Here is a 26,105-nt window from a genome sequence, read left to right as displayed (position 1 = left end):
ATTTTAGAGATCATATCAAAGAGTCTAGTTTTATATAGTGAGTAAATTAACTTCTGATAATTAGTTAGTAGCATGAAGTCCATTATAAATCAAGTAACAAAATTTCACAGTTTTGTTTGGTTTTACAGTATGAGTAACTATTTGTGGTATAGTAAATAAACATGCATTCTTATCATATGGACTCATCACATAACAATCAAATGACTGATACTGGTTCAATATGTGACCCCACACTCATGATATAACAAATCTAGCCTGTCTGAGACCGATAGTTGCATGCTTCTATATCATAAAACAATCCTAACAAAAAATAGGAAAAAAATAATCCACAACTGTGTCAACCACCACTTTATATTTTAAAATTAAAAGTGGATCTTATAGTGTCATAAGTAGGAAGAAGATTTCAGTATATGAGAATTGCTACACATATCACAAATCAAGTTTGAATGGATATGATTTTAAATTATTATCAATAAAAAAATTAACTCTCATATTCTAGTACTAATTCTTGGGTATTGAAGAGGAGCTGAACTTTAAGAAGTCGTCTTCAAACCCAAAAAAATTATTAATAAGGGTCCTTTTAAGCTTATTCTATTTAGAATTAGAATTTGAAAAATATTTAGTAGGACATAATGTGACCTTGCTTACCTAATTTACTATATACATTCTCATCAAAACCAATATCAGATACATGCATGTAGGTTTTTCTTTTGCATGTGTAGTTTCTTCATAGAATTGACATTAAAAAAGGCAAACATGTGAATATAGCTTTATTCATAATACAATGTGCTATCCCTCTCATCCTCAAACTTTGATAGTGATGCAATATTGCCATTCTTATGTGAAATGACTTTTTTGGATGAAGCATGATTTTTATAAGAGAAAAATGTTGAGTGGCAATGACCATAATTTTTTCCTAGATAGCTAGTAATAAATAAATAAATAGAGGTTTCATATGTCATTGATGGTTTTTTCATACTTTAATTGTCGATGAATTATTCATGCATTACTATGTGTACTTCAAAATTCAATTGATTGTGTGAATAGCTTCGCAGAATTTATGTCCACCCTTGGCTCTAAAAAATGAACCTTTTATGCCAGCCTATTCTAGATCATCGAATGAGAAATTTAAAATGTCCTACTCAAATGTCTTATTATATGGAAAAATGAAAATATCTCAATTCCTTTAAAAAATATTTATTGCTGAAGTTTTGAGAAAACAATAATTTTGTATTTGGATTCAGCATCCTTTTGTTAAACCTTAGTTTTGTGACAACTTTTTATATAAACTCAAACAATGAACACCGCCGACTGTTGTCAACTCAACATGGTTTAATGATTATATATAATATGTAAGGTTGTAATTTTTTGCCATATGATATATAATATATAATATGTAAGGTTTAATGATTATATAAGTTATTTAATTTGGCAAATACTCTACAACTTGCTTGAGTTAATATTGTCCTCCCACAAATCACATATTGTCACTTTATAATGCATATAAATCTTTCAACCAAGAAAAAGTGGAAGAATAGTTAAAAGCAATATGGTTTATTTGGTAACTCGAAACCACATTATGTGACATATGACTTCTACTCAACACGTTGTAAAATTGGTGAAATTGAAAGCATGACAATAGATTAATGGATTTCAATCCATGCGTTTGGCTCAAGGATTAATCTCAAATTTACATTCTAGTAATTCTACTACAAAATCTTTGTAATATGTTGTAATTTTTTTGTACCTCCACGCCACCTATAAATAAAAATTCGTTTTGCTGACAAAAGAAACTTTATACCAGTAAGAGTTTTGTTAACGGAAGCTTAACAAAATTCTAAAGACTAACCTTTCTTAATCATTCTTTTTATTCTAAAGTATATGCCAATTGACTAGAGATAAACTCATAAGGTATGGTGTTAAGTGAGTATCCTCCAAATAATATTTTTCTCTAATAATTTCTAGGAGTGGACATTTTGCTTAAATAAAAAATCATTTTCATTTTATTTGAAATGTTTGAACCTCAAATATTCTATCATAGTTCCGTGTTTCAGTATCCGTTCCTTCGTATATGTGATGTGGATTCGAGAACTTTAGAGGGGTAAAATTTTGTCATATCCTTGTTTATGTAAGGAGAAACATCTCTTTAACTTTTTTCCTTTAACACAATATAGGATGTAAGGGAACCAAATTCTAGTTTCGTATTTTGGCATTTTACCAACAAAACTAATCACAATTTTATTACATGGTTGCTTTTTGTAATCTGAAATTCTGCTCCGGTTAACTTCACAATGATTTCTTTTTTTTTTAATGTTTTTTTGTTTTACTGTACTTTTTACTGTGAACTAGAATTCAAATATTCTATAAACCTAATAAATGGGTATATTAGGTTAACTGAGTCTAATATGCGTTACTATCAGTCTAAAATTGTGTACACTATTAATGCACAACCCATTATATGTAAATGCATAGACTACTTTTCTTCTTAACTTAAGGATTATAGTCTTAGAAATAAATAAATATTTAAAAATTAAGAAGCATCTGAAGTTGATTCTTCAATTCGTGTATTGAAGAAGTATTCAAACAATATCATACATTACAAGCTAAGTTATAGATATGACAAAAACATATATCTGAAGTTTAACTTGTGAAACTGAGCCATCTTGAACTCTATAACACAATTAAACTATTTCCTTTTTTATAAAAAAATCACGAGGTGTTGAATTAAACGTCAAACTATAGAGCCACACTTACCCCATAAAATAAACAAACATAAACTGTTAATTGGGTTCCAAGTTTAGACCCACTTGAGGAAGATAAGAGGAACTTTCTCTGTGGTGAGGGAAAATGTACACATATTATCTCAATTTTTATCTATATATTATTCCATACTAATAATAATAATAAATGTTTAAAAAAATTAATTAACATATTATCTTTTTATTAAAATAAAATATTATATGAGATATGATTTCAGATATCATACGTTTGATTGGAAATAGAATATTATAGCTTATATATTCAACTTTTGTAATTGTAGTCTTTGGTCCACGACTAACATTTGGCATTGAAGTTTGTGATAAGATCATCTACTGCATGGGAAAAAGCAAACCTACCCTTTAAACAAATCAGCCAACAAATTAAAATAAAATTCTCCAAAGGTAAAGTATGTTTAGTCTTTGTTGGATATTAGGTGCTCAAAATTAAGATAAGGGTCATATTTGATGAGTTTTTGAAACCTTATTATTTAATTAATCAAAATAAAGAAAGTTTACCCCAAAAATTAACACCTTTAAAATTTTTAACATTATAAACATATCCATTCGTAATGAGAATATATCTTTCCGTAAACCATTTATATTTCTAAGATATTCATTAACATTTCGTTTAATAGCTCTATTTTGAAGTTGCAGAAAATTTACAAATCCACAAGTTGGTCAATTATTGTTACCTTGATAAACCTAATTATACACCTGGCGGCTGCAGATTCAATACATTAGTTTTAAATATTAATTATTTATTAATTAAACAATGTTTTAGAGTATTGTTAACACATCTCTTTAGTTATAGAATGCGACATTTAATTAAATCGACTTTTTATAATTAAATTAACATCATCTTAAACTATTGAAATAGTGGAGAATGTCATTTACATTTTTGGGTGATTACATCAAATAATTTATAATATATTTTACTTATACATCACATCAAAACTTTACTATTATTATATATAATATAAAACCATTCTATGAGTCGGAGAGGATGAAATAAATTCAAAGGCTACTGTGGTTTCCATCGTTGGAAACTTGTAATTTACGCTTTTTACTAATCAAGTGCAATATAAATAAAGTTTTAATACATTATATGTTATATATATTCCATATCATATGTTATATGTTAAATAAAAGCATTAATATATGGTATATTAAATATTCCTTATTAAATGGGGCGTAGCATAGTTCACTATCACCTACTCCTATTACATTCACATGACAATTTCATGAGAGAAATACTGAAAGTGGTAGAATCACATACAAATCCTAAGTTAGCCTCTGCAAAGATACATATGCTTTAGCAGATTTAGGCACAATTTGGGTAAATTAGAAAACGAAGTATAAACCAACAATTAAATAGCATTTAAAGATATGGGAGATAATGATATATATATAATTGAATTTGAAAATGGTTGATCCTTTAAAGAATGTGTGTAGTACTCACATTACTGAATGACACTTGAATTTGATAGAGACATGTGGGATATATGAGTGACCATAAACAGCAAAGCTTGGTCCTCAGATGTCCAATTTGTGGGATCAAGAATCTGCTTACTTAAGCTATAGTGTTGAAGGAAGGCTAAAAATACTAGAGTTAAAGGCACAAAGGTGAACAAATTAATACTAATGGAAGAAAAAGGTGATGATTCTTGGAAAATTAACCAACTTTGTCTTGCTTTTGGTGTTATTCAATGTCTTTCCATCAAAATAGGGAATGCTAACTAGTACTACTCTTTGAGACATTAATCACTGAAATTAAGCTAGCAGACATTTTCTATTAATATGTGTGTAACAGTGTAAGACACTAAATTTAATATTAATGTTACTAAGTGTTATATTATATACCATATACTAACTTTGTCCTGTTTATAATGGAACTTTAGTTTATTTGTGCGTAGAAAATTATTAAAATATCTTAATACAAATATGAAAGAAGTATATTTGTATGGGAATTTTTATTGTTGTGTTGTACTTCGGTTTAAAGTACGCCATAAACAACCCAAAGAAAAAAGAAAATATTTTATCTTTTTTATTACTATTAAAATAGTAAGATGCTCCAATAAACTAATAATATTTATAGGTATGTCTCAGTTCACGTATTTTTAAAAAATATATTTTCACCAAAACTATATATACAGTATTCACTGGTATGAGTAATAATATTATAGGATAAGTATATAATTTTTTAGAAAATAGAATAAGCATATAAAGATTATATAAAATTATTGCAATTAAATAATAAAAATTATACTATTAATTAATTACATTTTGTAATATTTTATTCTCTTCCTCTCCATGTAAATTCTCTCCTATTCTTGCTATAAATATCCCATTATTATTGCTCATACTTCCCAACCTTCCTTCTCTTCTTTCACCCTCCTCATCTTCTTTTATTCTGCCTTTATTATTTCCTCTCTCTTTCTCTTGCTACTTTTATTTTCTACTATAATGAACTCACATTCACCAACTCATTAACATATCTACCTAGTTACCTTCAAAGTTCTACACTACTAAAGGAAACAAGAAAACATTTAGAACCCATTTTCAACACTACCTTGTGTTACCTTTCACTCATTCTTGTGTTTTCAAATTAAGAGGAATAAACAAACATGGTGTTGGCTTCCACAAACCCAATCAACATCGAAAGGATTTTAGTCACTGACCTTCCCATAGTGGACCTAAAGGCAGAAAAATCAGTGGTGAAAAAACTCATTGTGAAAGCTTGTGAAGAGTATGGTTTCTTCAAGGTGATAAACCATGGTATCACTAATGAAACTATAGCCAAAATGGAAGAATCATCATTTGATTTCTTTGCCAAACCAGTGATACAAAAGAAACAAGCTTCACCAGCTTATGGTTGCAGGAACATAGGCTTCAATGGAGACATGGGTGAAGTTGAGTACCTTATGCTTAATGCTACAACTCCCTCTATTGCTCACTTATCTGATACCATATCCAATGACTTCAGGTACGTGTACTTATTGCATTTCTCTCTCATTATCTAACTCTTTTACATTTTATATTGCATGTTTAGGTTGTTACTTAATTTGTTCTGTCCTTTTAATATGAATTTATGTTATGTTTTAGTTGAAGCTACCGGAACCTTAGAAAGAATAAAAAATGTTTAACCTATTCATTAGACTTCCTATATGTTCTGGTGCACAACCTTTTTTAATAAGGTTTTGTTTATGTCAACCCTATTTAAAAAATTCATTGTTTGCACACCAAATTTTAACATAATATTTGATATTAGATTTCATTATTCTATCTTTTTTATATAAATTCTTAAAATACATGAAAAATTACATTTGATACCAAATTAATTTTGGTGTCAACCTAACATTAATTATTCATTAAAAATGACTAGTATATATAAAAACTGAAGTTCATTATTTTTAATATATAAAATAAATAATTGTTTTTTAGAAATAGAAAATTATTGTTTCTCCATAAAAAGTTGTCTATTGTAATTGCTTAGCTAAGAATAATCTCCTTAAGGAAAACATAAAAAAGTGTTGAAAATAGCATTCTATTAAAAAGAAGTGGGGGATAGAAAGAGAGGGGAAAGTGAAGGACCTAGAGAAGGATAGTAGGTGCAGTTGTGTTGAGTACTGCTATGTATGGCTCTTCTTGTGATTGTGTGGCCATGTTATGGGCAAGAAATCCACTATAGGAAAAGTTAGAGTTGGGAGGGAATAACAAGGGAATACAACTCTTATATAAAAATTATGAGAATGATGATTAAGATTAAAAGTTAGTTATTAGTCATATAATTTTTAAAAAATATTATGTTCATTTATCTTTTGTTCTTGACCATTCAAATAAGATGGAATAATTCATATTACATATTCTCATTTCTCACAATATATAACAACAATTCTCACTAGTAGTGAGAATGGGCCGATTTGGGACGGGTTAAAACTTGTCCATTGCCCGACTCTAAATATTGCCTGCATCATTTTTCAAACTCGAACCCGACCATAAACTTGAAGGTAACCCGACCCTAAATATCGATTTGGTCAACATTTAAATCTGAACCTAGATCCAATTAAATATATTGCATACTTATTTTAGATAATGCTTTCTCAATATTATTTATTATTATGAATATGAAATTTGACTTATAAAATAATAAATGTATATAATTATTAATCATGTATATACGATAAAAAAGATAGATAATCAATGTTACTTTCAAAAAATGTATCATTATTCTGTACATATTTAAATAAAGATACACAAACTTGGTGAATGAATGACTATGGTATGAATTGGGTCGGATATGTTTGGTCCCTACCCGCTCCTAGAGCAATGAAACTCGACCCAAATTATCACACTTCTTTATTTATATATGTGGATGGATATGTGTGTGTTATGGACCATGCTAGCTACCTACCCGGTCACCACTATATTTCATTACCTACTTCTATGAGTTGTATCTGACCAGCAAAGAAGGGAGAGACTTCACCGTTATTCCATTCTATATAATGATATAAGTGCCATCCATTGTTTGAACAATGGCATATTGCAAACGGTACATGATCTGCAGCTTCTCTCTCTATATTTGTTTTTACCAAACAGGGAATAGTATTAACCTTGTATGAATAAAGTGAAACCTTAGGCCTTGCTTCCTAAGGAAAATAGTTCTATCACATAAACAGCACCCTAAAATTATAACTGTTGATCTAAAAATTAATATTTTAACAATTTCATAATTTGTTATATATATATATGTGTGTGTCTCTTGTTGTAAATTCAAGTAGTTAATTTTCCAACCACTTTATTCTATAAATTATATCTATTATTACTCTTTTTACTTTGTATTTGTATAATAATTATTAGACTTATTATATGATTCTCTTGTTATAGAATAAATGTATCTAACATATATATGCATAAAGAAGAACTGGTTTTTATAATATTGATGGTCTATCAAGGAAAAAATAATTTTTCTATTGTACTTGAGTGTGTAGAGTCTAACCATGTTTATTAATTTGCATGTTGTGAAGTTTTAAGCATAAGTTAGATAAATAAAAGATAGGGAAGAAAAATTTAGGGTGCACGTGATAATTTGAAACCACTTAAGTCGCACATGGGCTATGGAGATGAGTTGTGATAGCATGTCAGAGACACTTTTACCTCTTGTAAAGTTATGGTGATGACAATACTCATGAGTCAGATATAGCTGGTGTGTGGAATTGGTTCATTTATGGTTATAATTAATTTTTTAAAAGAGAGAGATGAAATTAAGAGGAAAAAAATGTACTATTGAGATGTCAGATTGACATATCAGAAAATATACATCAACAAAGTCCAATCAAATCAAAACTAAAAGCTGATGTTTACAATAATAATAATGATGATAATAATAACTAGAAATATATTTTCCCAAAATATCGAAAGCAAGTAATGAAACAGAGGAAATAGAGGCACTACAGTGTGTCACTCAGTCAGACCCAGATTGAGGCAGGGCGTCAGTTCAGTACAGAGCCCACTACTACCGTTACCTTTTTTCACTTCACAGTTCACACCCACTTCTATCAATAATATTTTACATTTTAATAATTTTATTTTGATAATTAATGTGTGAAGGTAAAAACGGGTAAAAATAAATTTAACATGTTATTAGACAGATTCTTATAAAGTGGGAAGGAAAAAACGGGTAAAAAATATTTTTCATTGTTTGATTTGTATTTAAAAGAGGGAAGGAGAGAAAAATAGTCGGATTCATGCTTGTATATTTTATCTTCAATATTTGGAGAAAAATAATTGGAAAGAGAGAAAAATGTATAATTGATATTATGTGAGTTTTATACATTGTTACTACATAATCTAATATTCATGTTTTATTATTGACTATTCGAGAAAAATAATACAATGACGATTGATGTTTGAATATCTATAAATCTTTACATTGATATTGCATAAATATTATACTCTATATTTAAAAAAATCGGTTTTCATGTTAATCATACTTATAAATGTAGACAATTTACTAAAATTCTAAAAAACAAGAAAAAAAATGTATAAACTTGCAATTTATGAGTTTTATATATTGTCACCGCATAATCTATTATTCATGTTTTATCATAAAAAATAAATACAAATGAATGATAAATATTATACTGATTATGTATAAATTTTTACAATAACATTGCATAAATATTACACTAAAAAATAAACCAACAAATATATGTCAATGTAATTATTAATAATAATTATATTCTTTTTTCTCTATTTTCTTTCTGTTTTATACTTGCAATTTATAAATTTTACATATTGTCACTGCATCATCTATTATTCATGTTTTATCATTATTGATTATTCAAAAAATAAATACAAATAAATGATAAATATTATACTGATTATGTATAAATCTTTACAATAACATTACATAAATATTACACTAAAAAATAAACCAACAAATACATGTCAATGTAGTTATTAATAATAATTATATTCTTTTTTCTCCATTTTCTTCCTGTTTTATACCATACCAAATAATTAAAAAATTATCATTTTTTCTCTTAATTTTTTTTCCTCAACTTACTCTATCACATATTCTTTTATAATATATATAGCGCACATCTATATTTTTATATCTCTATAATTTTAGTATGTCAGCAACTATAATTATTTATTTTAGTACATATAAAATAATCAACAAATGTTTAGACTTAATATTATATATATGATCACATTACAATATATTTGGACTTAATATTGTGTGTTTGTATATACGTGCCCTAAGCATTGTCATGAAAGCAGTTATAATCGTCGTACTTAAATGTTTCCTTGTGTGAACATTATTACACTAGTTATTTTGAAGTAGCTAGGGTAATGTGTGATTGTACTGCTATGTAAATGACAGGTGTAGTGTGAGTGCATACACAGAAGCAGTGAAGAAGCTAGCATGTGAGATATTGGAGGTAATGGCAGAAGGGTTGGGGGTCCCTGATAGATCATTTTTCAGCAGTTTGATAAACCATATTGATAGTGACTCAATCCTTAGGCTCAATCACTATCCTCCTATTATTAACAACAACAAAGATAGGGACAAGTCCTCTTCTTACAACTATACAAAGGTTGGTTTTGGGGAGCATTCTGACCCTCAGATATTGACTATACTAAGATCTAACGATGTTGGTGGGCTTCAAATCTCTCCTGAAGATGGTGTGTGGATCCCAGTTACACCAGATCCTTCTGCATTCTGTGTTAATGTGGGTGATGTATTAGAGGTATGTTCCTACATCTTCTTCTTAATGTTTAATTTTTTCATTCATTCAGTAATGAGAGGAGTACCCCACGAGATATTTAAACTATTTCTGAGACAATAAGAGATGTGATTTGAGACTTACTTTCTAACACAGTCATTTTAATAAGCAGAATCATGGGGGGACTGGGGGACCTCTTTTCTTTATATATAATAAAGGTTGGTGACAAGTTAGGATAGAAGAATAGTGGGATAGTTGGAACAAAAAAGGAAGATAATGAATTGATGTGGGTGGTGTTTTGATCAGGTTATGACAAATGGAAGATTTGTAAGCGTGAGACATAGGGCAATGACGAACTCATACAAGTCTAGAATGTCAATGGTATATTTTGGGGCTCCACCAATGAATGCATGCATTGTTGCTCCACCAGTTTTGGTTACACCACAGAGGCCCTCTCTTTTCCGACCATTCACTTGGGCTGATTATAAAAAAGCTACCTACTCTCTCAGGCTTGGAGACACTCGCATTAACCTTTTCAGAACAATCCCTCATGCCCACTAAAAACCAAATCTTTCTATCAATACCAAAATATCATTTGCATATTAATTTCATAACCCTTCCATTATCTTTTTATTCTTGTCCCTCCCATGCAAATGTCTTTATTCATTTTAGAGTAAATTATACTCACATCCCTAGTTTTAACGAAATTATATGAATCACCCTTCACTTTTTTTACACCTACACAAACCTCATATTTTTTATACTTTCATTACATTGACCACTTATACATGAGAAATAAATGTAATATCTTAAAAAAATGTGATAAATGTAATTAAGTTAAACAAAACATAATATATTATGGATACAAATTTAAATAATATACAAATCAATATATATTTATTATTTTTGGTTCATTATGATATATTATAAGAACGACTTAAACAATATCTCTTTAGAATTTTTGATGCATTTTGTAACAAAAAATAATAAAATACATTGATTTGTATATTATTTGGACTTGTCTCTATATTATATCATGTTTTGTTTAACTTAATTGCATCAATCATATTTTTTGTTAAAAAATTACACTTATTTCTCATGCAGAGGTGGTCAGTGTAATAAAAGTATTAAAAAGTAAGGAGGTTTGTGTAGTTGTAAAAATGAGGAGTAGTTTGTGTAATTTCGCTAAAACTCAGGGGTATCAATGTAATTTACTCTTCATTTTATTGTCTTCTTTATTTTTTATGCTTTGCTTTCTTTCTAATATATATTCCTTTTTGAATAAAGCATTTGTCATTTGTTTGTTTTTAGATTTGTAAACGTTGTGATAGATTCTATTATTGGTAAGGATGAATAACACATTATTTCTTGATTGTTCTTCTCCATAATTACATTTTATAATGTTAGTTTTCTTTGTATTTAGTATTTATATCTTACAATGGAGATACAAGTACATATTTTTCCTATTATTTTTAATAGCAAAACTATAATTTTATTATAATTAAAATGATAAATATGTCATTAAAATTTGTATTTTCCTTTATTTTTTAAATTACTTGATGGAGAGAATCCTAACTCCCAAAAACTATAACATGTGTTTTGAAGTGTGCTAACCATCGTTGGACAGTTGGACTCTTACAAATACAAATCCCATTAGGATTGTAGTGAAACTTTTATCAATTTCTGCACTTTTAAGGTTACTGAAATGAGAAGAAAATATCATTAAATATGTCATTCGCATACTTAATTTTAGCATATGATTTTTGGTGCTTAAAATTTTATACTCATTATGTTGAATCAGACAATTGTCCCACTTGGATTTTTATGCTTTATGAATAATTTTTTTATTTACAATATTTATGTGTGTGATGTGAACAAAGGGAAACGTTTGTCATTTTTCTGTTACTTATTTCGTCTTAAAGGCATTTTCCCCTCCAAAACGAGGTAAAAAATGAACATATATTACTATTTTAGTATATTATAGAGAAAACAATGTTTATATAAGAATTTGTTACATTGCTGCTGTATCTTCCACTATTAATATTTAATTATCATTGACTTTTAAATATAAAAAATATAAATGAATGATAGATTGTATAAATTGTTATACAGACATATATTGTAAATATTAAACTCTATATTATAAAAATGAAGAAGGCTCATGGTATAAAGGGATAAAAATAAGAGAAGGGCAAAAGCCCAATCAAGATAGAATATGTGGGTTCTGAAAATGAGCAAAAAGGAGTACTATGCTAAAGACGTATAAACCACTTATATTTTAAAATAAATAAATATAAATCAACCAAAAATCATTAAACAAATTCTAAAAAATATATATGAAAGAGTTGATGGGAATACTGTTAAAATCTGATACACAGTAAAGAGACGTATAGTCCAAGTAGAAAACCACCAGGGGCCTTGGTTCTACATGCAGTGAGTTACACATTATAATCATAACAAGGAACAAAGTACCAAGTTACACAAATTTAGCCACTAAACAACATGACAAGCATCTCTCATATTAATTCTGAAAGTGCTGCCCATAACTTAAACTCAATTTATTCAAACAATAACTTGACCCTTACCATTTAGAAGGAAGGAGCTGCTCCTTCTTCTCATTAAACAAGAATCTGAGCTTTCGCAGCAAAACGAGAACACTTCCTTCTACCAGTTTTGTTTAGCATGCAGACACAGTTCTGTAGAACTTCAAAATCCTCCTCCCAAAACAACAACGATGCCTTCTTTGGATTCTTTAAAAGCATCTTTGAGGTTAGGAAACCAGCAATAGTCCATGTATGCATCAATCGAGATTGCTTCCCTATAAACTTTCCGTTTCGTGTATCGTAATACTCCGGCCATCTATCCATCGAAAGTCTTTCCTCTGTTAAATTAACTGCCTTCTGTGCCAATTCAGGCTTTCCCATCTTCATGCAGGCTAAGGTGAACTAAAATTTGAAGATACCAAGTGTTAGTGCATTAAGACTAAAGGCCTTATTCGTAGAAAATTCAAATGCTTCAGTAGACCAAATGCTGAGCAACAGGAACTAATTGCTTCTAGTATTTTGACACATGAGCATAATTGAACATAAAGAAATGGTAACTAAACAAATACGTCTTCGATTTCTCTTCTGCAAAGGAAGATATATGAGTTATATAGGCTTCCAATTGCTTGACCAGTCTTAAAAAACACATAAAGAAAGACACTTAATAGTACTAAGGTAGCATTTGTGGCATTTTTTTTTACATTTGTGGAGATCTCACTTGAGAATGTGACTTGCCCATGTATGGCAGAAGATTAGTAAGAAAAATGCTCAGGCAAATGGGAATGAAAAAACATCCCATGGCATCTCACTTGTGAATGAAATAGAAAATTTGGATTCCCCCTTTTAGGTGACAATGTTTTTATATTACTGGGCATTACATCATAGGAATGTGCTCAAAACCATGTCAGATACCAAACCCCACCTAAGAAATGATAATGAACAATTATAAGGATGATATTACTATTCAAACTAACCTGCCAGAGAAGTGTTGGCCAAGATCCACCATTGTGATATGACCACGGACTGCAAGTTGTTACCAGAGATTATTAGTACATGTAACTTCCAAGAAGAAGCAGTGGATTACAAAGCAAACAGATATTCTGAGCAAGGATAATGCAATAACCATAATGTTTTTTTACTTAAATCATTACTACTATCTCTATCAAGATAACGATGAATCATTTACTGCTAATTTTTGTCTAAAGGGTTGTGGCTGCAGCATTACTCTTTGAGAAATGACAATCATGTTGAAAACAACAAGGAAGAAATTTCAAAGAATCTTACGTGTTCTTCGGGTCACAACCAGTGATTATACGCCATTCCTCACTCTCCAGTGCTGGATAACATATCTTCAGAGGCATTTGAGCAACAAGATCATCCCATCTAGTCTCAATTAAATTCAAAATTTCCCTGTTCTGTCTTGTCGTGCCTAAAGAAGAAACAATGGCCCAAAGGTTTCCAAGTGTAAAAAACCTGAAGTCCATATGAGCAGGTTGCAAATTGCCCATGAAATATCCACCTTCCTCGGGGATCCAGTCCACTAGCCATGTAGGGATTTGCTCCGGATAGATGTTAAACTTGTTCACAGCGTCCATAGAATACTCTTCCGTTTTATAGCGATAAATTTCGTTAAGCTTCTTCTTATCAACCCAATAATATTCTCTCATATGGAACGAGAGTGCACTCAGGCGATTACCAACGGCGGCCACCAGATTCTTAGTTGCATCATTGACTGTCAGCATCTCATGAGAGCAGCGTAAAGCTGAGTAAAATAAGGCCTGCAAGTTCGCAATTAAAAATCACACAAGGAGAACTTATAAGCAAAGGTGTATATTCATAGATCCAAGATCCAAGATCCAAGATCCAACATGTAGGAAAGGGAAACAAGGGACAGAGTCCAATCAATGGTAAAAAAAGGTTAACCTTTTAAGGAGGTGACTAAAATGCCTAACACACCTATGACTCAACAACCATCCAACACAACTTACACAAGGCGAAATGATTATGAACAAATAGACAAAACTTCACATGAGACATGTCACAACCATCAGTTTTAAAATTAATCTAAAGGCCATGAAGAAACTATTCAATAATGCTCAACTCACAATTGTGAAAGCTCCAAAATAGTAAATCAACTTTAGCTTTTAAGACAAGAAAGAATATAAATCATTTTCCAACAGTGAGTTAGTGAAAATTACACATTCTAGAATTCCCAACAAGATTTTATTCCACGGCAGAGAATAATCTTTCTATGAATAACAGTTGGTAAGGTGACATCCCTTGTTCAAGGAATCTAACAGATAGAAGATGTTATTCCAATTATAGAGCAGAACTGAATCATCACTATGGTAGAACTCCCCTTTTACAACTGATAAATTAAAGAGCATAACAATCAATAATGCATGCTTCCCAGTATATGGTGGTAATGATGAGAATAAGCAATCAGCTTACTTGGATCTCAAGAGGGTGACCATGAATGCCCATCCTTCTATCAATCATGCAGGAACCATCAGTGACTAGTAGAGAAGGAAACATATCAAACCCATCGGTTAGACACGACTTAAGAATAAGTCTTATGCCCATCTGGACATCCACCCTTTCTTGCAATGCATAATCACCCGTTAGCTTCCCGTACGCTCTCAACAATATAATCCACCACAATCCTGTCAACAGTTCATTCACCATAAGCTAAATTTTTTTGACCTAAAGTTGGCTTGCAATATTAAGAATTGATGTGAATAAAAATTATGAAAAGCGAGAAATAGTAAGGCTCGGGAAAGAGGAAGAATTAGTGATTGAGCATCAACATTTCATGTATCAGGGACAAATAATAACTTACCTGAATCAACAGGTGCAACCCGGCCAATTGCCGATTCACCAAAATCGGGATCTAAAACTTCCTCAAATGCTTCACTGCTTCCATCAAGAGGCACACTTCTAACTTTGAAGCTTGCTGCCATCAACCCTTGCCCTGGGTTGTAGCAGTCAACAGTTTTCTCCCAACTCTGCCACCAAGTGCCAAATATAAACAGTTGATTTGAATCACAATATGAAATGTGGAACAAGTGTGTTAAGACTGAAGAGCCATTAACATTAATCCCATAACAACTCACAACTATGATGAAAAAACATAGGTGTTCAGTAAGCGAGAAGAATTTCGACATTTCAGCAGACATGTACAATTTAGGACAATTCAGAATGCGAAAAGCAGCAAAGATACATTTCATTGGTCCAGAAACATGTTTTCTTATCTTTCTTTCGTCCAAAAATCTATCCCTAACATCCATTGAACTATCTAATTATTAGATAAACAAGAATGTCTGTCATTTATTATGCGGCGATAAAGCTAAACTGCATCATCTCAGCCAACCATACTGTAAGTAAACTAGCAGGGCTTACTGAAGTAAGTCTCTAACAATCCTAAATATGAAATTTGAGATTTAGTTGCAAAATCTTTACCAAAGGTTTACGCACACTACAGAAGAAAATATTCTGTAGGAGAACAACAAATAAATGAAGGCAATGGTAAACTAGTTAGACAGTTAAGGCAATAACAAACCTGCAATTGCAATGTGTGAAGTAGAAAATTCTTGACAATTTCCCCTTCACCATTGAGCAGAAAGGCAAGTGCTGATGGAATGAAATCACGGAAAAAAACTTGATCATAATTCAGTGGTTGTTTGTCAGCAGGATCGTTCGCTGCAACAGTCCCAACCGGATTCCCACAGTAAGTGACAACAGAATCACGAAGCAACTTCCAAGCTTCCTTTTCAATATCAGATAACTCACTCTCAACCTTACTCTTATTCAGATCCTCCAAATTATCTATATTTACATTTGACCCGTCGCTTCTTTCTTCAGCTACTTCTTCAAATTTACCTTGATCAGTCTCAATTCTTTCAATCACTAAGGGCTTTGCATTCAAGCCACTTTGAGTGTATATCTTATCAAAGCTTGTGTCGTTAACATGAGAATCAACCGATGTAGATTGGCTCCTAATATCCGAAGCTACATTCGGTATCAACAAAACAACCCTAGGCCTTAAACTACCTAAATTGGCACAAATTCTAGTGTTAATATTCCTAGAACAGGCCCAATTCGAATCGGAAACACTAAAATCTCTCCGATTCAGATTGATCAAACGTATAAACCCTACAATCTGAGTATCACAACAATGGTATCTATGGCTGTGATTTGATTTTGGATTATGTGATTTGAACAACAACCCCTTTATTGCTGAACATGAACCATGAAACTTAGTTGGAGAAAACCCAAAAAGTAATGAACTTTTATAGCTACTTCGGATTCTAGAACAAGGCTTCATGGTAGAGATTCCAATATAACCACCACTAGTCATTTCTAAGATTAAATAACCAGAGCCCAGAAAATGAAACTAAATCAGACAAATAAAAATCAAGACTTTATTTAGTCACAACCCTGTTATATAGATATGTGGTAATAATAATATTATATGTAATGATAAATCTATAAAGGGGAGATTTCTAAGTTGATAACTAACTAAGTGGGGATGAAAATTGAAGTTACTTACAGCTTGATGGGATGAAGAAGATGATAGTGAATAGAATTTGAATGAAAGAGGGAAAATGTGTTTAAGAATAGTAGAAGTTAACATCAAGTTATAGAAACAGTATTTTATAAAGCTTAGCTAAGTAAGGAAGCTCTCCAAATGCTTAAATAACGAAGCACGTGGATGATACAGAGAATGGAGGGTAAAATCGTCTAATCGAGTATTCCATTGTGGTCCCTGACTAGGAATCGGTGCAAAAGCTCCACAGAAAAAGGAACATAGCACAAACAACTCCATGTCCTACGCCGCGTCACTATACACGTTGTCTCTTCTTATTGGTGATTTTATTTGTACGCAAATATTCTAATTACCTATGAAGCACGGATTCGTCAAACACCCTCACGTGTCGGTGTTCGACACGTATCCGATATGGATACGCTCAGATTCGCGAAGGATACGTATCCATAGAGTATCCAAAAATTAAAAAATTAAAATTAAATAAATAAATATTAAGACACGTATCTAATTCGTTTTCAATAAAATATAGGATATATGAATTCGTTTTCAGTAAAATATATGATATATAGATTCGTTCCAATAAAACAGGATAAAATAGATTTGTTTCCAATAAAACATGATAAAATAGATTCGTTTCTAATAAAACAGGATAATATAGATTCATTTTCATGAAAATAGGATAAGATATATTTGTTATGGAGGGCAATGATTTTATGATAGATTCGTTTTCATTAAAATATGATAGAATAGATTTGTTATTGAGGGCAATGATTTTAATTTTCCATTATATTTTTTACTTTGAATATTTTGATTTACACTTGTAATTTTATCATATTTTATGTGTTTTTATTATTTTATACGCGTATCCCTGAACGTATCGTATCCTGTATTTTGGGAAAAATACATATCGACATATCGGATACGTATCATACCTGACACACGTATCAGTATCCGTGCTACATAGCTAATTACAGTATCATTATTATACATGTAATGATTCTGGTAATGATTTACACATAATCAATATATTAATTACTGAAAATTGATGCAGATAATAGAATGGTAGATATTTGTTGTCCCTTAAAATTATATCATTTAATTGTCATTGTTTGTGATTGATAAAAAATTAATTAATTATTAAAAATTTAATTTAAATATATTTTTTCAAACAATTACAAACAGTATTACATAGAGTGACACACTTTATTTGTGAAACATTATATATGCTCTCATAGAACGACAGCATAAAAGACTCGTGTATATATGTCTTTCCTCTTTCCATTATAATTGTCAGTGGTTGATATATGCTTCCACAACGAAGAGCCAAAGAAATTATTTGCACAAGTCGATGCATTTTTAATACATACATCCCGATATGAGTTTAAAGAATAAACTCTCAACATTAGGCATGATGATGACATGTATTATTACTCGAACAAAAGATTATTTGTCCCATAATTTTTAGGAAGCACATATGCTGTTTTATAAAGTGTATCACTCCATATACCACTGTTTATGATTGGTTAAAAAAATATATTTAAATTAAAATTTTAATAATTAATTATTTTTTTGATCAATCACAAGTAATGACACATGGAGTGACACCTTGTTTTGGGACAGCAAATATTCACCCTAATTTTTATGTCCTCATGTTACCAATCAAAATTTATAAAATAATATTAAAATATTAATTTTTGTTTTTAAATAAATAAATATTAGCTTAGTAACACAAATAGGATATGAACAACAACATATGAAATCCTCATTCATTATTACTTGTGATTGATTTACGGGGTTGTCTGAGTGAAAGTAGAAGAAGGATTATAGGAGGGAAAATAACATTACGGAGAGTAGGGAAATTTAAAAAAAAACGGGGATCAATTTTTAAAATATCGGGTCAAAAAAAATATATATGAATAGGTGTTGCTTCCATGTGCAATCATAATGAATCCCTATATAACATTATGGTATCTAAATATAAACTACAAAATATTAATTTGTTTGTTTCAAATATAATTATATATAACCATTATTAAATTAAATCAATTAATTGTATCAACGAGTCGTTGATTTAATGGTTAAGGTTTCATTAGATATTTAAAATGATTAAAAGGCTAAAAGTCAATTTCTATGAGTAACATTTGTTGGACAACATCTCAAAAGAGATTAATTTATTATTCATAGAGTAAATAAATACTTTCATAGTACCAAAAAAATCAATTAATTACAGTCTACCTAATTTTCTTAAAATACGTGAAATTGATTATATAAAATATGTGAAAACAACTAGAATAGTGTTATGGTGTAATATCAGTAAAACTTTATTCAAAGTTAATATATCGATTATCATTTATATATTTATACTATGTATAAATGAAAAACATGATGTAACTACTACTATATATAATATAATTTTTGTTTTCCTATTTCGCCCTTAACACTTTTTAATTTCTATAAAAAAAATCATATATAATCACTAACACCGTGTTTTCGAGAGTACTTTTAATTAAGTAATTAGTATTAATGGATTAATTATAGAAATTAATCAATAATGTTTTAGGCTAAACCTTACTTGAGTTTTAGTCTTGCATTATGATTTTCTTGCTTGCCCTATTTTTTCAAGATTTTTGGAGAATAAAAGTTTCTGAGACGATTTCGGGTCGTTTTATCGAGTTTTCGTCCAGTTTTTTAGTTCCGTAACTCGGAGTCGAATTCAGATTTCACCGTTGGCTTCGAAATATTATTTATAGTCAAAATAGACCCAAGTTTGTTCGTAATTCATCTCTAGATATTTTTTCACCTCGAAATTCAAGTTTTGACGTTTCAGGCAAATGTCCTAAATCGGGAAATTGTATATTTCCTGACAAAATTATCTGAAAATGTTCGGACACGGCGTTTATTGGGAAATTACATCATATTAATAAAGTTTGAAGTCATCATTTCATGAGCCACTTACTTGTTACACAAGTAATGCAAAAGCTTTCAAAAACCCATAAATCACTCAGCAAATCCTCTCACTCTACCAGTATTAGACACATCACCTATGCTAGTCTAAATCCACTTACTTTGCATTAAATTTTCTGATTTGATGAGGGTGAAGCTCTCCTATAAATACATCACCCCATTCTCTTAGTTTTACACTAATGCTTCATTTGGTTGAGGTGAGTATCAGATGAGAGAAAAAGAGAAGAGAGAAAGTGAGGGTAGATTGCAAGTTTCTTTCCTTTGGTTGTGGAAGAAAGAGTGGAGAGAAAGAAAAATGGTGGATCCCATACCAAATTTTGGTCTCTTCAAAGATGAGAAGAAAGTGAATTGAGAGTGTGAAAATGCATAAATTACTAAATTGCCCCACCAACTTTACACTATTACATACATATATAAAATACATTATTATTATTATGGATTTCTAGTCATTAAATACTCATGTAACCCTTCATTTGACACTTTTGTTTGATATTTTTAAAATATTTTAAAAGTATAATTAATATTTACTTTCAAAAAGTTTAAGTAAATACTAATTTATTTACATGTTTTAAAACCAAATATATTTTTAGAAATTAAAGTTGTATATATATAAGAAAAACTCACATTTTATTTATCATTTTTCTTTCACTCTTTTTTATTATACAATCAACTAACTATTATTATATTCATCATATATCTCCAAACACAACTCATTTCACAAAGTTGTGAGTCACTCATGTACCTAAAAATATAATTGGTTGCGTGTTACTATCAATATCAAGTTTTGTAGTTAAATATTAATCAATTTATTTAATTAAATAGTTCAATCGTGATTCAATATTATTTTTAGACACTTTAATTAAATCTATATATTTAATCATTTATATCAAATTATATATTTAGTTTAACATTATATTTCTTAAAAAATTAACTAATATTTAATTGTAATTTAGATTGAAAAATATTATTAATGTGAATAAGGGTATGATTGTCTATTCTATAGTTGGTCATACTCTCTTTATCTTCTCTTTCTTTTCTTTTTCTCTTGTACCAAACATCCCACAATTCCACTCATTTTCTCACTTCTTACTTCCTCTTCATCATCTTTCTCACCTCTTTCTTTCTTCTTAACTTCTTCTCAACAACGAAAGGAAGGCTAAATTTCCTATACAAACTAATGTAGTCTTTTATTTTCTCTTCTTCATTTTCTTCTCAGACTTCATAGAAAGTTATGAGCTTTTATTATGTTTTTCATAAAATAGAGTTTATATTTGTTCTTTAAGTATTTTATGAAGGCATAGTTAAAGGGGATGATAATAAAATCATATGAACCTTTATGTACTTTTTGACTTTTGTAAATATTGAAATTTCTTCATTGTTCTTAGATGAAAATATATATCTTTGGACAAGGTTAGATGAGTTATTTGTTTGTAAATATTAGAAATTATTGTTAGTATTTGAATATGTTTTAAAGTGATGATTTTAACATCAAAAGAACTTTTAATGTGTTTAGGAAAAAGTTTGTATGTTATTCTTGAAAGTTTATGTTGTTGATGAGTTGTTGTTGAAAATGTTTCTTTTTTAGAAAGTATTATACTTAAAAGTGGTTTAGTATATTTTACTCTTTGATTTCCAAATTAAAATAATGGTTTGGGATAAAAGATGATTTATTAAAGTCTTGACTTCATAAACTTAAAGTGTTATGAAGTTTTGGATATTAAAGTAGTAGAAAGTCTTAGCTTAGGGTTTATTTTCATGACTATGAAATTAACACTTACTAACCCTTGAGGTTTTTCTTAAAAAATTAAGAGGTGTTAAGATGTTCATAAAAAATATTGTATTTATTTTAGTTGACTTACTTTAAAGTGGTAAGCATAACTAAAAGATGTTCAGTGTAAAATATTAAATTAAGAATCATTCTTTTTTATGACTGTGAAAAATAACACTTACTAACCCTTAGGCTTTTTCCAAAAAAATTAGGAGGTGTTAAAATATTCATGAAAATTTATTTTAGTAGTATACTTGAAATAATGAGATATACCTAAAAGTCTTGACTTTATAAACTTAAAGTGTTATGAAGTCTTAGATGGTAAAATGATTTAAAAATGTTGAATCTTAGTTAAGTGAACTTACTTTAAAATGGTAAGATTTACTTAAAAATTATTGATTTTGTTTAAATTTACTTACTTTAAAAAATGATAAGTCTAGCTTAATGATCTTATTTTAAAATGTTAGTTTTAGTAAAAATATTTTACTTACAAAATATAATGAAGTGGGAATACATGTCTAGAAATGTTATGTCTAAGGAAAGACTTGGTATTTAAAGGTGTCTTTACGACCCATCTCTCTTTCCTTGGAACTAGCCTGATGTATATCCACGACGACATAATTCCGGTATAAGTTTTATTAAAAATCTTACTTTAAAAAGTGTTATTTGATTGTAAGACTTTCAATGACAAATAAGGATTCAATGATATTCAACTTTTTGAATCGGATGGACGAAAGCAATTAAATTTATTTTAAATCGAAAGTTTTATCTTCGCGTAAAAAGTTATTTCGTAAGTATAATAATTATCGTCAGTTAACTAATTATAATTATTTTGGCGTAATGAAGAGTTCGATGGGAGATCGGATCAAGTAAGCTCACCTGCAAACAGAGAACAAAGCGACCCGACACACTCAGACGATAGAGAAAACATCGTGACACAATGGTGTCCGAATATGCACAGGACCTCCAAACTCCCTCACAAGTTTGGAGTTGCCTTGGATAAGAAAACTTGTACTTAATCAATTGCATGTTTTTTTTTATTAATTACAACAATATTTCTTATACCAATTTATGTTATGTTTATATATGCAAATATCATGTTCACTATTGAATTATAATGTTTGAATGATTATTATGGAAATGATATGTATGAGATAATTGTTAAATTCAAGGTTTAAAAACATGTGATATAAATGAGAAATATTTTCCTTGAGAAAACTAATTAAAATGATATTCAGGCTCTTCTCGCTTGAGCGAGAAGTGTCTAGAGAAAACGAGTGTTTTAGCTCGGGGCGAGACAGCTCTCGCTTGAGCTAAAATAGGCACCAAGAGAACTAATTGTTTTCTCGCTTAAGCCACAAATGCCTCAAAAATGGATGTGCCCTCGCATGAGCAAGACTGCTCTTGCTTGAGCGAGAGGGCTCCTTACAGACTTGACTTCTTTTTAAGTCGTCTGAACGATAACTCTCATATATACGAGAGCCTAATGGCATGTTTGACATCAAGAAGTTGTAAAGGTAAATAACTATATGAAATTCTTGAAAGTAATAAAAGTAAGGAATTGCTTTGTTAAAGGCGAGACCTGAGGGTGTGATATTATGTCCATGCAGCGAGATTGTTTGACCGTAAGAGGCTTGGCTAGAGGAGTCGTCCAGGATGATTCAGCGATTGTTTGCAGTGGTCCTGAGAAGTATTATGTTGTGCCCATGGCACGAGATCGTCTGATCGTAAGAGGTTTGGCTTGAGAGTCATCCAGGATAATTTAGGGATGGTTCGTAGTGATGCCGAAATTATTCTATTTTTGTTTATATATTAAGATCGGGACCCACTAGAAGCATTCCCGATAGGAGATGTCTTAGGATGGGAAGATCGCTAGAAAAGATGGATTAAAAGACATAATTTGCTAATTTCGGTTAGGGTATATATCCATGGTCAAAAATGAAGTAGTGGAGAGGAAATGTATAGGAGACGAATGAGCCCTTAGATGTTGAGAGAGACGGCGTTGATGACGGTGATTTGTCAGCAAAGTCTTGAGGGAGAGTCTAGCTGAGACGAGTCCCATGTATTCGTGGATGATGTATTCTGTTGGATCGGACAGTGCTCATAGCGCAAACTAGACGATATCTGACAACCCCTCTTTGCAATCAGGATCGATGAGATGGATGCCCAGAAAGTGTTTGATATGACATCGTCCTGAAATGGACAGTTCTGTTGGAAGAGATCGATCATATATCCTTGCGAGGAATAATTTTGGTGCGATCAAATCGGCTTGTTATGAGAACTGTACTCTCGGTTATTTCCGAATAGTTATTGGGAGGATAAATGAGTAAAGATGGTGGACTCATGCATCACATTGCATACATGATATTCTTCAATATTGATTCTATATTCTCGAGTTTTATACTTCATTCATCATTATTATATGCTTGTATGATCACATGATATATTTGTACTCGTGTGTTGTCTTGGTGTATTATTCACTATAATTCCACGATGTCGATGGCAAGTTTTTCGTAGATGTTTTACTCCCTATCTTTTCTTCTGGTGTATTTGTATACATGTTCAGATGGACCCATCAACACTGATCTAAGGTTATCGCTTCACTATGTCCCAGGAGGGGACATGGAGTGTTGCGGGTAATCGCCACACTTGTGAAGAAGATCTTTGCTCCTGACCTTGGCAATGTTTTGATGAAGATACCAACATCACCAAAAGAAGAAATGGAAGAATACTTATGAAGACAAAGAAGATTAAAGCTTCAAGAAAATTAGATTAAGTCTATATAGGTACTTCTATCCTAAAACTCTTAAATATAGATATCTGACAACCCCTCTTTGCAATCAGGATCGATGAGATGGATGCCCAGAAAGTGTTTGATATGACATCGTCCTGAAATGGACAGTTCTGTTGGAAGAGATCGATCATATATCCTTGCGAGGAATAATTTTGGTGCGATCAAATCGGCTTGTTATGAGAACTGTACTCTCGGTTATTTCCGAATAGTTATTGGGAGGATAAATGAGTAAAGATGGTGGACTCATGCATCACATTGCATACATGATATTCTTCAATATTGATTCTATATTCTCGAGTTTTATACTTCATTCATCATTATTATATGCTTGTATGATCACATGATATATTTGTACTCGTGTGTTGTCTTGGTGTATTATTCACTATAATTCCACGATGTCGATGGCAAGTTTTTCGTAGATGTTTTACTCCCTATCTTTTCTTCTGGTGTATTTGTATACATGTTCAGATGGACCCATCAACACTGATCTAAGGTTATCGCTTCACTATGTCCCAGGAGGGGACATGGAGTGTTGCGGGTAATCGCCACACTTGTGAAGAAGATCTTTGCTCCTGACCTTGGCAATGTTTTGATGAAGATACCAACATCACCAAAAGAAGAAATGGAAGAATACTTATGAAGACAAAGAAGATTAAAGCTTCAAGAAAATTAGATTAAGTCTATATAGGTACTTCTATCCTAAAACTCTTAAATATACAAAATAGTAATACTCAAAATATTTTAAAAGGAATTGAAACACTTCAAGTTTTAAATGAAAACATTTTTAAAAATACTGTGTAACAGGTACTGTCTTTGAGTAACAGATTACCAGTGTTATTAAAGTTGAGTAACCGATTACTCAAAGTGAGTAACCGATTACTCTAATTCAAAATTAATTAAACAGTTGACAGAACACTTGAGTAATCGATTACTCGATGCTGTAATCGGTTACTGAGAGCTGTTACATTAGTTTTTCAGATTTGAAACTCAAGAGTTTTCATCCCAAACGAAATGCCTTCATTCCAAACAATTTCTAATCTTTCATAAAGGCAAAATGGGTGATTGGAAAGCCTATTTAAAGACATTAGAACTCACAATGAAAATAACTTTTTGAACAACTCTTTCACACTTTTCTCACAACTTTCTACACTTTTCTGAAATAATTTTCTGCACTTCTAAGCAACTTGCACTCAAACTTTCAAAGTCATTTTTAGAGTTGGTTGAAGTAAAGTGTTTCAAAGTTTTATATAATTAAAGAGCATTATTACTAAGTATACAAAAGAGTTGATTGGATTGCAAGTGCTATTATATTTCGTACTTGTAAAGGCAATCCAAAGTCATCATTCAAATTCTTCATTCATTGTAATAACTTTCTTTCACGTGGTGTGAATAGAAAGGGGATAGAGTTACTTGGAAAGGTGTTTTCCAAGGGTATAAGTATTAGTGAGTGTGTAAGGTACATAGAGATCTCGGAGTGAGATATTGTAATTACAACTCATAAT

The 26,105-nt window shown here is 30.5% G+C and overlaps 2 protein-coding genes across 2 annotated transcripts; one reads left to right on the top strand and one right to left on the bottom strand.

Annotated features, from left to right (window-relative positions):
* On the top strand, positions 5,260 to 10,608 carry LOC109329121 (gibberellin 2-beta-dioxygenase 2-like). The gene is made up of 3 exons (XM_019562791.1): positions 5,260 to 5,742; positions 9,646 to 10,012; positions 10,295 to 10,608. The coding sequence occupies exons 1-3, from the start codon at positions 5,384 to 5,386 to the stop codon at positions 10,547 to 10,549; spliced, it is 981 nt and encodes a 326-aa protein (XP_019418336.1). The 5' UTR covers positions 5,260 to 5,383; the 3' UTR covers positions 10,550 to 10,608.
* Positions 12,344 to 17,139, bottom strand: LOC109328831 (alkaline/neutral invertase A, mitochondrial-like). The gene is made up of 6 exons (XM_019562435.1): positions 16,091 to 17,139; positions 15,371 to 15,536; positions 14,983 to 15,194; positions 13,816 to 14,309; positions 13,506 to 13,554; positions 12,344 to 12,933 (listed from the first exon to the last, which is right to left on the bottom strand). Exons 1-6 carry the CDS (start codon positions 16,886 to 16,888, stop codon positions 12,607 to 12,609), a joined length of 2,046 nt encoding a protein of 681 aa, XP_019417980.1. The 5' UTR covers positions 16,889 to 17,139; the 3' UTR covers positions 12,344 to 12,606.

The sequence above is a fragment of the Lupinus angustifolius genome, chromosome LG16 (genome assembly GCF_001865875.1).
Source record: "Lupinus angustifolius cultivar Tanjil chromosome LG16, LupAngTanjil_v1.0, whole genome shotgun sequence".
Classification (NCBI taxonomy): domain Eukaryota; kingdom Viridiplantae; phylum Streptophyta; class Magnoliopsida; order Fabales; family Fabaceae; genus Lupinus; species Lupinus angustifolius.
This window is presented reverse-complemented; position numbering and strand designations above follow the sequence as displayed.

Coding starts and splice junctions, on each gene's coding strand:
- LOC109329121 (XM_019562791.1), top strand. CDS start 5,384: ATGGTGTTGGCTTCCACAAACCCAATCAACATCGAAAGGATTTTAGTC. Junction 5,743..9,645: donor ACCATATCCAATGACTTCAG/GTACGTGTACTT, acceptor TGTAAATGACAG/GTGTAGTGTGAGTGCATACA. Junction 10,013..10,294: donor ATGTGGGTGATGTATTAGAG/GTATGTTCCTAC, acceptor TGTTTTGATCAG/GTTATGACAAATGGAAGATT.
- LOC109328831 (XM_019562435.1), bottom strand. CDS start 16,888: ATGACTAGTGGTGGTTATATTGGAATCTCTACCATGAAGCCTTGTTCT. Junction 15,195..15,370: donor GGTTGCACCTGTTGATTCAG/GTAAGTTATTAT, acceptor AACTGTTGACAG/GATTGTGGTGGATTATATTG. Junction 14,310..14,982: donor GTCACCCTCTTGAGATCCAA/GTAAGCTGATTG, acceptor GCGAACTTGCAG/GCCTTATTTTACTCAGCTTT.